Source organism: Nipponia nippon, unplaced genomic scaffold (genome assembly GCF_047370975.1).
Source record: "Nipponia nippon isolate SJK-2023a ecotype South Korea unplaced genomic scaffold, ASM4737097v1 scaffold_23, whole genome shotgun sequence".
NCBI classification, from domain to species: domain Eukaryota; kingdom Metazoa; phylum Chordata; class Aves; order Pelecaniformes; family Threskiornithidae; genus Nipponia; species Nipponia nippon.
The window spans coordinates 5,232,423-5,247,397 of NW_028262340.1; the positions used below are offsets into that span (position 1 = coordinate 5,232,423).

Consider the following 14,975-nt stretch of genomic DNA (forward strand, 5'->3'; position numbering starts at 1 on the left):
AAAATAGCCAGAAAACAAAAGCATTCTTCAATATCAAAACAACATTTGCTCAGCACTTCTAGCTCTTATATTTCATTATGTCTGTAATAATTTGTTGAAACATACCATTAAAATGTAAAGTGTGAACAAAGTTCTGTGTTTCTAAACCTAAAAAAATGGTTTTCTAACCTAAAACAATTAGGTTTCTCTTAGTATCACCAATAATTTTAAGGCAAAACATTCAGACTTGATTTGTCTGAGACACAGTCTTTTCCTTTCTTACCTTCACTACAGAATGGCTTATCTATGCCTGAGAATCGCACTGTCTCCTTGATAATTTTCTCAATTTTGCAGTATTCACACATTGCCATTACACTGCTCCTCTTCTTATATTCATCGCAGCAGGTCTTCCCACAAAACTGGAACATTTTACCCTGCAACACAGCCAGAATGTTTTGGTTTCAATGTTTCACATCCCAGATAATACATTTTAATTGTTAATAAAAACTCAGAAGCATATTTACGCCCTTGGAAATCAACAACAGACAGCACTGGTGAGTAAGTCTCCCCATTTAGCTTTATTACAAAAACAGCACAATTTTCTGCAGAAAGCCCTCAACAATGTGCTTTGTCCTAGAATTAAAAGGATCATCTCTGGGACCAAGAATCAGGAATGTGCTTATCTAGCCAGGCAATCAATTGTTTTTTTTGGAGGGTTTGTTTTCTGTTTTTAAGATCAAAGAGCTAGTATCAGTGTTAATTTTAGTAATGGTTAAATGATACCAAATTCAGTTCCAAATTCCTCCATAGCAGGTCATAGTAAGCAACAGAGCAGTACTGACAGACCACCGCACATAAGCTACAATTTCTTGGGTTTCTGTTGAGAAATATGAGCTTGAAAAGCCCCAACCTTTCTTACCTTGTAGTCAAGCAGTTCTGGTTTGGTTGCAAACAATCTGTTACAGTGCTGACACCTGAGTTTTACAACAGGGCGGGCAAAAGTGACTTGCTGGGACTGGGCAGCCAGCCTCTGTAGACCAGCTGCAGCTGAGCTGCTCATGGAGCTGGGGGACACGGTCGAGGTGGTGCCACCTGCTGATACCGTTGCCCCCGAGGGAATGCTTACAATGACTTGACCTTGCGACAGAGGTACCACTGAGGAGTTCATTCCTGCAGGCTTGTTGAACAAATTCTGCAGGAAAGCAAATTGAGGAACAGACTTTATTTTACAATATGACATATTTTACCCGACATCCCAGATATTTACACCATCAATTTATTATTCTGTTAATTCAGCTAAGAAGAAATCCTAGATGTCACACCTGAAAAGCTATTACACAACTGTAGCTGCAAAAATTGCGTATGCTCCCATCTGACATAGCCAAGTGATACTGAGGGTTTGCTGAAGTTTTACAGCTGTTGCACTGAACTTGAACACCTGAGGGTGAAACAGAGAAGAAAAAGTGATTTATGCAACATTAAGTTGTATTGCAGATAATTTTGCCCTGTGCATACAAAAACAGAGTATCTGAATGACAAGCCAAGGTACACACAGAAGCCCAAGATGAAGTTTCTACAGATTCAGAAGCAGACACTGCAGCTGCGGTGCCTGTTGCTTGCCAGATGCTTTAATTAATCTCCCAGTATCCCTAGGATGTCAGTAAGCATTTTTCTATTTTACAAGAAAAATAGCTGAGAGTATGTTTGCCTAGCTTAATGCAACAGTAGGCAGAGGTAACTACGCTAATCACCCTGGAGAACAAGGGGCAGAATAGTCACAGCGGTGGTATGGCTATGTCCACAGAAGTGGATTTGTCTAGCTGGGAAACCCACCAGCTGCACTTGCGAGAGCAGAAAATAGATTAAGGTTTATTATCATGTTCAAACTCTCTAAACCCAAAGCTGAAATGGCTGTACTGTCACTGTTAGGTTCATCTATGGTAGGAAGTCCTTATGTTCTCATCTCAGCACCTCCCTTTAAAAAAAAAAAGCCACTTTTCACCCCCCGCCCCCAAAGAGCATCGGCCTTAAACTTCAAGACAAATTAAGTTCGGATATGAGCTACGTGAAATTACGCTTCTAAAGAAGGAAAAGGATAAAGTTACCTGCAGAAGTAACCATTTTCACTCTGTATGCCGACAAGCAGTTAACAGAGCAAAACAGTTCAGTTTTTCCCAAGTTATTTGTGCTCTCTATCATCTCGGCTGAAGATCTCAAAGATTTACACAGTGTGCAAGGCGTAATTTTAGCTGACTTCTGTGGAAACATGGAAATCCATCATTCATTTGAAACTCAGTATTTTTATTAACCTGGAAATTAATCACTAACATATAAAACACGTATAAAAGGGACTGCCAGTACACTTGAAACAGCACTTATTTTACAGCTGTATTATTTATGATGCAGATATACTTATTTGAGTTCTCCAGTATGCTTGCTGTATTCACACTTTGACCACCTGAGACTTGGGCTGTCTCTCCTTCAGGGTAAGTGCTACCTTTGCAGGCCAGTTTAAACAGTACCGAGGCTGTCAGGGCGAAGGCCTCCTAGTGCAAACACCACTACGTGTTGTAATAGCATGTACCAAGCACCTTGGATCAGACGATGTCAATATTTTTGCTGAGAAGCAACGTTTTGCTTATGATTTTTAATACATCGGCTATGTATGTAAGCAATATTCCCATTTAACAGATGAGAAAAGAAATGGAGAGGAGGAGGTTCCTCTCTCACCCACAAAACCCCAGGAGCTATCAGAATGTATCTGGCAATTGAATTGAATGCTGTTTAAAAATCAATAAAAAATAGATAAGACTTAAAAGCTTTGAACATACTGTATTTTCAGGAAGACTAACATATATGAGGTTTTGATGTGAGATGCAAAAGCAGCATGAAATCCCTCTCCTTTCCAGCTTATTTAATTTAATTTCCAGATTTGTTTCAGCGGACAACTAATGTTGTAGGTAATTTCCTGGACGAAATACTTTTACCAGATTTTTTTTTTTTTTAATTCATTAGGCCTTTCTTGGCCTAAGTGGCCTGAATAATGGGGCAGCAGAGTCAAGTCACAAAATGAAGTTACACTATCTTATCAGAGGGCAATTTTCCTTAAAGTAATTGCATTAAAATAAGTCAGTCAAAAATAGTTCAGCTATTATAATAAATTAAAGTTCTCTCAACTGCTCAGCTCTTTAAGAGGCTCCACTATAATCAAAATTAGAATATTAAGTTTAAAAATTAAAACCAAAATTATCAACTAATTATTGCTTTTCCTCTCCACTTAATTTAAATGCTACAATTTAATAGAGAATACTCAAACAGGGAGCATCTCAAAGGCTGAAAAAAGTCACAGTGGACTGCTGCTGAGTGGTCCCACGGCGTCTTCTCTCACACTGGAATACTCTGGTAGCCGGTTCAGTGGTAGGGGAAACAGAGCCAACATGTGTGGGCAATGATTAAGCAGCAAATGGCAAAAGGAGTTACCTTAGACCAAGACAGTAACTGAAATAATCTACTAATAAATTCGGTGTTTCTTAAAAATCAAAGACATATTTCTAATATTCTGTCAAAATATACCTGCTTGTATGCTGTCACACATGTCGAACTGCAGAACTTTTTTGACTGTCCCTCTATTTGAAGCATGTGACATTGGCCAGAGCCACTGTAGCAGTATCCTCCGCAATTCTCACAGCAGTTCATGGTCAAGTTGTTAGCTGAGCGGAACTTGGAGAAGCAGGCATCGCTGCAGAGCTTGTGGACAACATTCTGGTAATTCACTTCGTGTCTAATCTGGAAGAAAAGAAAGAATATATAACAAGAATAGAAAGAATATGTATGTTCATCTCTGAGCTATCACGTTGTCCTGATCTAAAGGAAAATCAAATGAAAAAGAAGTTTGTAATTACCACTGCATTCTTCTGGCACATGCTGCACTTGGTTGAAATGCTGTTAGTATGAATAGTAACAACAGGTTTCCTTTTCAGTTCATATGTAGAAAGACATGACTGGCTACAGAAATCCTTACTGGAGTTTGTATTGTCAAACTGGGCAGTGATTACATCCTTTGGATTTAGAATGTCTCTATGGAAAAAAGAAAAACAAAGAGATAAAGAATTAATGTTGGTTTCATGTCAACTTGCTGTGCTTTCTTTTTCTGCAGACTAAACATTCTCTAGAAGAGGGTGGATTCATTTAATTTAAAGCTTTTCTTTTTGCTGATCTAAGTATCTGACTTCATGTTTCTTTTCCTCTTAGGAAAATAGCTAAGAAGTACAATTCACAAGTAGATATTTTGTGAAACATTTTGGACATGGACTTAGGAGTGCCCTATAAATACATCAAGCTGTATCATTAAATCTTTTCAAAAGAAACTGGGAAAAGATAACTGTTTTGCACAGTCTTTACGAAAAAAATATTTAGAAAGCAGGATATGTGGAATAATTCTCTTTAACAATGAAAATACCAATCATAATGGGGTAGGGAAAAAAAAAGGGAAAAATGAAAGCTCACAATTTCTAATCACCGCCTAGTTCAGTTCAAACGGTCTGACTAGTATTGTAACTTTCCACCTCTTATCTCCCGCCTACAGTTTTGTTTACTTGTTGCTGGATTTAACAAACTGACCTTTCTCCTTATTTCTTCTCTCTTTTGAAACAGTCATTCACAGAAAAGTTTCAAAGCCCTTAAGTCAAAAACCTAGGAGGAAATATTTATATAATTTTCTTGGTTGGAAGGATGCCTCCTTCTCACTTGTCTTGTCAGAGGTAAACCATTTTTCAACAGAATAAATACAAATTGCAGCCAAGACTGCTAAACTTTATTACAAGGCCTTTTCACACTGCGACAGCAAGTGAAAAGAATAATTAATTGAAGTCTCAAGTTTAAGTTCAGCTGACCTTGTAAAACCAAGAGTAATAAATTTGTTGTTGAAGAAATGATGAACAAAGCAGCATTCCTTTTGCAAAGTAACTTTCATAACTAAAAATAATACATATGAATAATTCTGCTCTATAAACAGACTGTAGCACAATCAGTCTGCAAAGTTATTTATTTGCCTCAAGTTATGGTATAGTAATATGACATCTGAAAGAGCTAGTCACAAAGGTCTCCTTTTGCTAATTTGGAGATAATAATACCAATGAAAAAAAAATCAATAATTAAAATGTTTTTAGGGCTGAAGATTCAGGCCTGTGTTTCCAACAGGACCGTGGAAAATGTACATCTTCTTTGCTAAAGAATTTTTTCCAAGTAGGCTCACAAAAGCAAACCTCACCTTTCCACTCTAGGCCTAGGTAGAAAGTAGCTGATTTAGGTGCTGAAACCCCAACTACCTGAAAAACTCAATTCTTAATAAATTTACTTTCTCTACCTCTTATGAAGGTTTAGCACCATGAAATAACAGCAGCAGTGACATATTTTGACAGACATCTAAGCTCACAGAATGGAGCCAGACTGGAAAGTTAATTTTTTTTTTTTAGAATATCAGGAAATATCCTGCCTCAAATATATTAATTTACCCATGTGTTATTTCATTTTACAGGGTTCAGTAAATCTATTTTCGTCTAGAAGAAATAATACATAAAGTATTTTTTGAAAATGTACTCTTGTTAGTGGTTTTGAGAGTGCAACAACATTTTAAAATGGCAGGAAAGTGTAGTACCTTTTGAAATACAGTTTTTAGTATTTGGCTCATTTAAATTAAAAAAAGATAAGATGCACACTTCACAACAGAGGCTTTTAAATCTATGTGTATGTAAAATCCAATTAACAAAATGGTACTGAAAGCAGACAGACCAATTAACAAGTAACAGTATTGGCCATGATTTTTTGAAGAGAAGCATTACAGAAGCAGGCATTACAGAAAACAGCATGTTGCGTAAAAGGAGAATCGAAGCCTTTCATTATCTGCTTGAATATCAGTTATTACTAGAACAAATTAAAACACTGTCCTACTTTGAGCAGCTTGAGCAGGTTTTCTTGGTAGAAGCTGGTGGGCGAGAAGCTGGAACAGTGTATCCAGTGAGGCACAGTGTGGAGCAGAAGAGCTGGGTAGAGCCTTTCCTCTGGTATGCGGTTTGCCCCTTCTGCAGGATTTTTTTACAGCCAGAACAGGAAACCCGAACAGCTGTGGTTGGAACTGAAGGAAGCATTTTATTCATGCCAGAGGATGCCACAGCAGGCTGGAAACCTGATGACAGCTGTGGAGCTAAAAAAGAAAAAACCACAGAGAAAACATAGAGTAACTGTTATATATGTATGACACATAATTCACTTCTGTGCGGGGGGCAAGCACAAAGCTTAAGACTTCATTTGGGTTGTCAGGGTCTAACGGAGAATTAAATAGCAGATGAACTCTCCATAAATACGTGCACTGTGCTGGTTTTCTGCATAGTAGATTGTTTCAACTACTCTTAAGACTGAGAATGCACTTTTAACACCCCTTTCACATTCAATTTGCCTCAAAAATACAATTATTTCTCAATCTCTGAATTTCATTGTCTCTAAAACAAACTAGCTTTTTTTTTTTCTACTTGGGTCAGACATAGGAAACGAAATGCAGAATAACCTGCGAGACTATTTGCAAAGGTGATATATTTTACAGGTTTAAATAAAGTTAGTCTTGCCTATTCCTTACCAAGAGGACTGCCACTGACTGAAAATACAGCACTGATTTTCAGCTCCCCTTCCTGAGTTTTCGGCTGTTGGCCGTACTCCTAAAACAAAGGGAAAGGAAACGGAGAACAAATACACACATGTAATAACAGGTTACATGATTTCCATGCTTTCATAATGCTGTATTGAATCTTAAGTCCAGGAAGACAAGAGTGAGTCTCCTAAGCCTGCTCCAAAGGCCAGGTTTACAGATGTTGCTGTATGAGCACCACACACACAACCTGCTCAGAGGTTCACAGCAAACTACAACCGAGGGTGTCGTGTAGAAATGGAAAAGCACGGCCGCCCGGTGCATTCCCGTTTCCAGCCGCACTCCAAGACACCTCAGAATTCAGCCAGCCAAAGCTGAAGAGAAATCTCTGCTTTACTCAAGCAAACTTTCCATCTGGAAGTGCTTTGCAGTCCTTGCCCCTACTGTGTGAAACAAGCTTTATCTCCACATTCATAGACGATAACAATGAAACAGAGACTAGGACCTAGATGGTGAGAAGCATTCTGTACGTAACCGTGAGCTAAGTACCTTGGAGGAGCCTTAAGGTGAAGCTTCGCAGCAGATCAAAGCTGGCACCACTAGAGCCAGACCATCACAGTCCCGACTTAGACTGGCTTCAGTGACAGGGAAATAACCTCACACTTTCTACAGGATGAGAAAATCCCTACAGACAGTCGCTTGTGGAATAGCTGACATACTATAAATTACGAGCTTACTCCACAGCAGCTATTCATACTGTGACGCCATGCTTCTTGCCCGTGCTCTCCCTAGAAATCTGAACCATAAAGCAGCTTGTAACACTCTACATGGAAATCTTAATAGGCTGAAAAGCATAATCTCTTGGAACTACAGAGATGATAAGATTTAACCGACTTACAGTCATTTGAGAGTAGTGAGGGCATGATGTCATGTTATGACTGAGCTAAATTCACAGTTGCAGTCTGGCTGCAAGGTAAGCCAATTCAAAATCACTAAGCAAAATTAAGCTCTCCCTTTTCAGTGGCAGTGGACTGCTCCCTCATCGTAAGCCGTCTCCTAAAATTACACACTAACATCCACATAATATATGCTAAAACTTAACAGTTCTTTTGCTCCTGTGGGAAAATTACAAGTTTCGATACTAGGACAATCGAACTATTTCTCAACAGGTTTCCCAGGAGAACGGGCAATGGTTTTCGTTCATCATGTGAACCATCAGACAGAAACACTCAAGTCTCAAGTAAGAGACGTTTTAAGCTGTGTATGGGCATGCTATGATGACGGGTTTTAACGCAGCATGTCTTTTTTAATATTACAATTTAAAAACTAGTTATTTGCAGAAAAACAGTTTTTTAAGCATTTTAACTGCAGTTTTATCCTTAGTCAATACTAATAAGAGAAATGGAGGCAAATCCTGACATCAACTGTGCATGATCAAGTGTAGTTTCACAGCAGTGTAACAGTGTTGAAAGCCAAGAACCTTCAGCTCCAACTATCGGTTACAGCAAGAAATGCTTTCGTCTTTCAGGATGCATGAAAAAAACAAAAAAACCCCACATTAATTCCAATCTAAAGCAAAACAAAATGGACCTTCATCAGTTCTCATACTTTTCCAGTATCAGGCAGAGTTGAAAACTACAGGATTTTACTCCAGGAATTAATATTTTGAAGAACATGATATTTGATACTTAAATTCTTCAAATCTTCACTTTTACTTATTAATATGATCTCTGATAACCACAGACATCTTGCATTGCATTCCCCACAAATCCACACAGCAGATGCCATCTTGGGAGGACAAAAGAATAGACAGATTTAACTAACCTACACACGGTTTGACATCATATATGCTTAAAGAAAAATAAACCCAAACAATCTCACGGATAGTGAACAATCGAAGGGCAGTGAAATCTGAATAGTTTCAAATACTTAGTTTACTTCTTTATTTTATTGAGCCAAGAGTATTATGGGAAAAGAAGAAAAAATGTTGGGAAGACAGGCCCAGAGAGAAGAGGAGGTATAGCAGAAGTACACAGAATGATGCTAGAAAAACTAATGCCTGCACAAGAACACCAGCGCTCTAGTGGCGATGCAAGTGGGATGAATCACCTTGGGAAGTTTTGCCCACCTTTAACTGCACGTAAAGTTTGGCATGTAACCCAAAAAATAGCAGTGAGGAGACAGGAATTGCAACACAGATCATTTCCCTGGTGTCACACGGCAAACCAGTGGCAAAGAGACTGGTTCGAGCTCAGCAATCCTTGCCCCAGCACCACTCAATCCATAGCTCAGACTTTCTCCGTTTTGCAAGTATTGAACTTTTTACTTGTATCGTCATAAAAAATGTCAGTCTCAAATGAGAAAGTCACTTCGACACACGCTTAAATTGACTTCACTGACACGTATGTATTTAAATATTTTGCTAAGGTAAAACCTCTAAGTGTTAATTTAAAGCAAGAACAAACAACGAACCACTGTGCTCGCAAAGATAACCTTTAAGAGGGAAGTACTAGGAATAGCACTGTTTCAACTACACATCTCTAACTGTGACAACCCACAAAATACTCAGTAAAACATGATTTACATTTTATTTCCTAGTGAGACCGAGTTGAGATAAAGTGTCTATGTTGCCACAGATTTCGTAATGAAACTTTTACAGCACTTTGCTTTGTCTCTAACTGAAAAGCAAAACATTTTCAGTGACATGGTAACATGACATCAAAAAGTTGGGGGTTTGGGTTTCATGGTAGTGTAAGAGGGAAAAATCCTTCTACTAAACTATGTTCTTCAAGTTAAATTTCGGTCAACAAACCAAATAAATTGCTGAATTTACGTCCAGCTTATGCGGTCAGCTGTCAGACCAAAATGAGAAATGCAATGGGAAACTTACCTCGGAATTATCAGGTTCATCTTTAATTTTGTCTAATAGTCCCTGCTGTGGGGCCATAGCTTTATCATATTCGTCATCCAAAGGCTCCTCCTTAATTCTAATATTTGGTGCAAAGGAATTCCCCAGCTCTTGTCCAATAGATTCCTTACTAGAAAATAGGTAGCTAGACTCCTGAAACAATAATATGAAAAAGAATTCACCCTCCTGCATCTGCCATTAGGAGTTGGGCTGCTACCAAGGGGAGTTTCTGTTGCAGACCAAGAGAAATGGGTCCTGCCACTGGAAGGTGGGAGAAATGCTGGGCAGCAGCTGCTGCCTCTACCTCCCTGCAGCACCCTCTGTCATCCCACCCCCAATCCTTTTCACTCCTCTGGACAAAGCAGAAGCCACCCAGCTCTCTAAGTTGTTGTCAGTAGGGGCATTCGGCTGTTGGGGCAGTGTCTCCTGTTGATACAGCTGTTCCCTGTCTCATCTGGAAAAAAGGCAGCAGGTCAGAAGGATGCATCCAGGTCTAGATTCGGTTCACCAGTCAGTCAGACCATGCTGAACATGAAAGTGGCTATCAAAAGAATCCTCAATCCAAAGAGAGGGTCAGCAAAATTTTACAAAATTATATGCACTGTTTAAGTAGCAAAGATGTCTAAGAGTCAGAAGATCAGTTTTCTTGATACTCAAATTTACACTCAAATACAAAATACGTATTTTGAATTATTCCAGTATATCGCTGCACTTGCAAAAGTGTTTGAAAGATCTATAGCTTACCCTGAAGTTAGTTTCTGGAGTTTGTGGCGCTAACTGCGTCCGTAATGTTTCTTCTACTTGATTATGAACTGAGGAAAACATATACATTAAATATAAATGAATACAGATTCCAACGCATTTCCTTTAAAACTATCTAGAGTCTCATACGGATCCCCAACCCCATAGTCTGACAGCACCTCAGAAGCATTAAACTACTCCCTTCCTCCTCCCTGCAAATAAGACGGTAATCCTTAAAGAGAATTGACATTTTTTATTATTCTATTGGGTCATTATTTTCCCATTCCAGCAAAACGGTTGTAAAATTCTGAGGCGAATTGTTCGTTCAGAATTTTCTCCACCCCAGTGAGTTCTGAACTCTGCCACGTTTCGACATTTAAATCAGAAAATATTTTTCAGAGCAACAACCTTCATCCTTTTCTTTGCGGTTCTGGTCTTTTGCCTCTTCCCCCCTTCTCAGGAAACAGTAGCTTATGCTTTTTTAGCATGTATCTTTTTGAAAATACTGGATTTGTCTGGATACTGGATGCTGCCTATGAGCATTTACTATTGCTGTTTCAATTACTGACTACTCTACTTGAGGCTACACAGCTTTCAGCCACAATCTTATAACTGCAGGTATTTACAATTTTCTGAAATACATCTTTTGCACAGAAATATTCTTCACTCGATTTCTACCTGAAGGTAAAAGTAAAGAGACATTTTAAACTCTTCTTTATTTTAAAAACATCCATAATGTTTCTCTATAATTTATGGAACCTGGAAGTGCTGATTTTAAGATGCTGTTACTAAACATACAAAGTTTAAATATCAGAATTGTAAGCTGTGAATCCGAACAAGTAGCCAGGAGGCTCTCACTCGTTGCCCTACCCTCTCTCCATACAGTCTTCTGAATAAAATTAAATCGCATGTTCCAGCCTGAACTCCTTCATTCACTGTTCTACTGTAACTTTCAGAGCCTGGGAAGTCAAAACCAGGTGTGTGGGCAGCAAGACTACTGGTGACTGTCAGGCTCCCTCAAATGAGGAATGGATTACAGGCATCTCTGGTTCTCTCCATGTTGGCTGGACAAAGTCCAAGACGCAAGGATCTGAGGAAGAAGGAGAGCAGCCTCCCAGGACAAGCAGATCTCAAGTTACTCCCTGGCTGACTTCCTGCAGACACTCACACATTTCTAGCAAACCTTTCCATCATGCTACTATGAAATGCATATTGTTTTAAATACATATACATCAATGAAGAATTGGTACTTTGCTCAAAAAAATCTTTCCTGGCCACCAACTTAACCTAAACTTTGTCATCTTTTCTTTTCAGGAGTTCCAAGGTCTATAAAAATCAGTGAGAAAAAACAAAAGGAAGCTTGAATTGTCACCCAGCTTGGTTTAGTAAACCACAACAACAAAGGATATGTTGAGGCCTTGAAACAAGCTGTGGAGGATGAGACCCCCCCCCCTAATGCTGCCAGGTCCTTTTGCAAATCCTAGTCCTAATACAGAGTTTGTTGTATTTCAGGGTTCTTTATAAAATGCTTCCCTACATACAGCTATGCATATTCTCTTCAACAAGATGATGTTTTTAATAACTAGCCCTATTGCTAATTTCTGTCTAGTTCTTTCTTCCTCTTTGCTGGGTAGCCAGGTCTACGATGTCAACAGTTACCTGCTTTGTCAAGAAAACTGCTTTTCAATCTAGAATCCATATCTTTAGGGATTTTTTCCAACCGTTTTTCACGTTCTTGGAAATGTCCTTCTCTATTCTTGTCCTTTGCTGAAAAAGTCTCTTTGCCATTATCTCTTGTTATGCTAAAATCTTTTCGAATTGATTTAAATACAGGGCCCTGCTCAAATGGTGAAGTGAGATCCTTTTGGATTGCATTCTGAATCTGAATTTCCTTTTCACTGTCCAATTCATGTTCTGTAACTCTCTTGCCCTCTTCCAGATGGTCTTCATCATGAATCGCTGAAGAAAGAGTGTCTTTTGGAGTGAAATTTTGATCATCTTCGTTGTCACTCCCAACAACAGGTATGCCTGCAAGATCCCCAGAGTTCAGAAAATAATCATCATCATCATCATCCAGCAGTGAGTTTTCAGATCCTGTTCGATTCTGTATTCCGTAAGATATGCTGTCGAGGGCAGGTGTTAAGTTGTGGTCAGTGTCCTCAGACATTTCTGCATCCAGAATTTCACCACCTAGGGAGAAAAAAAACCATCAACAGTCAGAAAATTCACCAACTTTATATGTAACAAAGGAGAAGTGTAAGTGGCCTTCGCTAATCTGTCTGATGCTGCAATTCCTTGAATATTCTAAGCCTTCTTGGGCCAACATTACTAATAAAACATTGCTGAAATAAGAAACAGTTCTGTCCCACTCACCACTCAGTGAAGCAGAAGCTGAACTGAGTAAAACTAATCAAAGAAAGAAATAACATTAACTTCAATTCATCTCATTTATAATATTTGTGGAGAAGGCAACTGTCGTGGTTTAACCCGGCAGGCAGCTAAACACCACACAGCCTTTCACTCACTCCCCCCACAGTGGGATGGGGGAGAGAACTGGGTGGGGTGGGGGGGGAGTAAGATTCATGGGTTGAGATAAAGACAGTTTAATAGGACAGAAAAGGAAGGGGAAATAATTATGATAGTAATGATAAAAGAATATACAAAATAAGTGATGCACAATGCAACTGCTCACCACCTGCCAAGTGATGCCCAGCCAGTTCCCGAGCAGTGGCCCGCCGGCCAGCTTTCCCCCAGTTTATATACTGGGCATGGCATCATATGGTATGGAACAGCCCTTTGGCCAGCTGGGGTCAGCTGTCCTGGCTGCACCCCCTCCCAGCTTCTTGTGCACTCCCAGCCTTCTCAGTCGGTAGAGCATGAGAAGCTGAAAAGTCCTTGACTTAGTGTAAGCACTACTTAGCAACAACTAAAACATCAGTGTGTTATCAACATTATTCGCATACGAAATCCAAAACACAGCACTATACCAGCTACTAGGAAGAAAATTAACTCTATCCCAGCCAAAACCAGGACAGCAATGCAGGGAGGGAATGAGTAGCAAGGGCTAGGAGAAGGGCAAGATAGTCTTTTTCAGCAGTAATGATACTTCTAAGAAGCATTTTGTGAAACTATGGCCTTATATAAATAAATAAAAATACTTACATTTTTCTGTAATATCAAATACCGCATCAGATTTATCTTCAAACTGTAAAAAGGAAAGCACTGTATCATTATCTTGGTCAGCTGCCACGTACTTTGCTAAAAAGTATCTGATCAAAAAACAAAATCAACAAGAAGGATCACAATTCCTCCTCCTTCCTTTCTTGCCCCAAGCAGAGTTCTACAAATTAAGACTGTTACACTGCTGAGAAGTCACATTTACCCTAACAAGTTCAGAAGTACACAGAAAAAACACACAATGAAAATTTAGAATTAGCATTGCTTCCCAGAGAAGGTGGAGGAGAGAGGGGAGGGAAGGGAATGTCAAAACTTTCACTTCTACATGAGATACTTATACCAGGTCAAGATCATAGATTCTGTCCTCTCTGATGCTCTACGAGCCTTCATTTCCCCTGAACATCATAAATGGAAAAAATAGCAGCATATACAGCTTCCACTGACGTGGGCTGCACAGATCCAAAGGTTTCGTCTCTCTAACAGGGAATGTCCCCTTTCCAGGAACGGTGAAATGTAATGCTTAACCTCCTAACAGTAACGAGACAGTGAGTGTCAGTACGAGCGTAACCAAAGAAGCAGCAGACGATGACTCCGAGTGCTGTACAAAACATCCGTTTACATGAAACATTCCCTGACAGACGTTAAAGTTGATGGCATGTTTGAATGCTGTCTGAAGAAGTATGCGCACTCAGCATAATTAAAGCTTCCTTTAGAATGTCCAACTCATTAGCATCCTTCCTTTCTGCCTAAAAGATAACAGCAATCCATTTAAGTCATCTCTCCTTTCTCCATATCTTCAGCTCTAACGTTTTCTTTGCTGGTAGATCCTGCTCACACTTTAATTCTTAAGCCATCTTAAGGGAAGTAACGGGATTTGATAGCAAAGGGATGATCTCTAATTTCATTTAACTCAAGTCATTTAGTTGATGAATCTGATATTCCACAGGACTGTGATGGGAACTATCAGTTTAGTAGCAGCCAGCTCCGGGAAAGGATGACAACATATTGTCCCAGCGTTCACCTGATGGCAAAAAGTCCGTCAGTCTCTTTCCAATATCAATTGCAGGTCTACAAAGACAAGTTAGCTCCTTCAGCTTAATCTGACACACATGGAATAGTGAGGACCTGTCCAGCATTGTGAGTATCAAGACAATTTGATACTGCACCAAAACTTTCCAGCTTCTCCGAGCACATAGTTGAGGCTGGAAAAGTGAAATACAGAACCAAAAGAAAAAAAAAAAAAGTTACACTTTTCCACAAGGCTGATGCAAGTCTACCCATTGTAATTATCTAGAGGAAAAAAAGAGTAAGGAAACACCTTCTAGTAAGGTTTGCAAGGCCTGAGTTCTGTTACTGCTATAATGATCCTAGGAGTGTCTCCAGAGATGCAAGTTTAATGCTGATCTAGAAGTCCACTTGCAGTCACCTAAGTTTACACTAGCATAAAATTAATCCCCATAAATACTGGATATACTTAGTGCTATCACCAGATGCTGAGGACAAGGATAGCGGTGGTGTACCGTTTTTATA

At 39.3% G+C, this 14,975-nt stretch overlaps 1 protein-coding gene across 10 annotated transcripts in view; it reads right to left on the reverse strand.

Annotated features, from left to right (window-relative positions):
* The window catches only part of LOC104017783 (zinc finger MYM-type protein 4), a 46,908-nt gene that overhangs the window by 20,468 nt on the left and 11,465 nt on the right, over window positions 1–14,975 (reverse strand). For 6 of the 10 annotated variants that reach the window (XM_087760790.1, XM_087760793.1, XM_087760791.1 and 3 more), the window contains 12 exons: window positions 13,431–13,473; window positions 11,928–12,458; window positions 10,272–10,339; window positions 9,510–9,680; window positions 6,611–6,689; window positions 5,929–6,181; window positions 3,882–4,056; window positions 3,553–3,765; window positions 2,085–2,235; window positions 1,302–1,417; window positions 899–1,171; window positions 263–413 (listed from right to left, as the gene is read on the reverse strand). In XM_087760790.1, the coding sequence (XP_087616916.1) occupies window positions 263–413; window positions 899–1,171; window positions 1,302–1,417; window positions 2,085–2,235; window positions 3,553–3,765; window positions 3,882–4,056; window positions 5,929–6,181; window positions 6,611–6,689; window positions 9,510–9,680; window positions 10,272–10,339; window positions 11,928–12,458; window positions 13,431–13,473 (2,224 nt within the window). Of the gene's footprint in view, window positions 1–262; window positions 414–898; window positions 1,172–1,301; window positions 1,418–2,084; window positions 2,236–3,552; window positions 3,766–3,881; window positions 4,057–5,928; window positions 6,182–6,610; window positions 6,690–9,509; window positions 9,681–10,271; window positions 10,340–11,927; window positions 12,459–13,430; window positions 13,538–14,975 lie in introns of those variants that run through there. The other 4 variants (XM_087760792.1, XM_087760789.1, XM_087760795.1 and 1 more) reach the window with 4 other exon arrangements.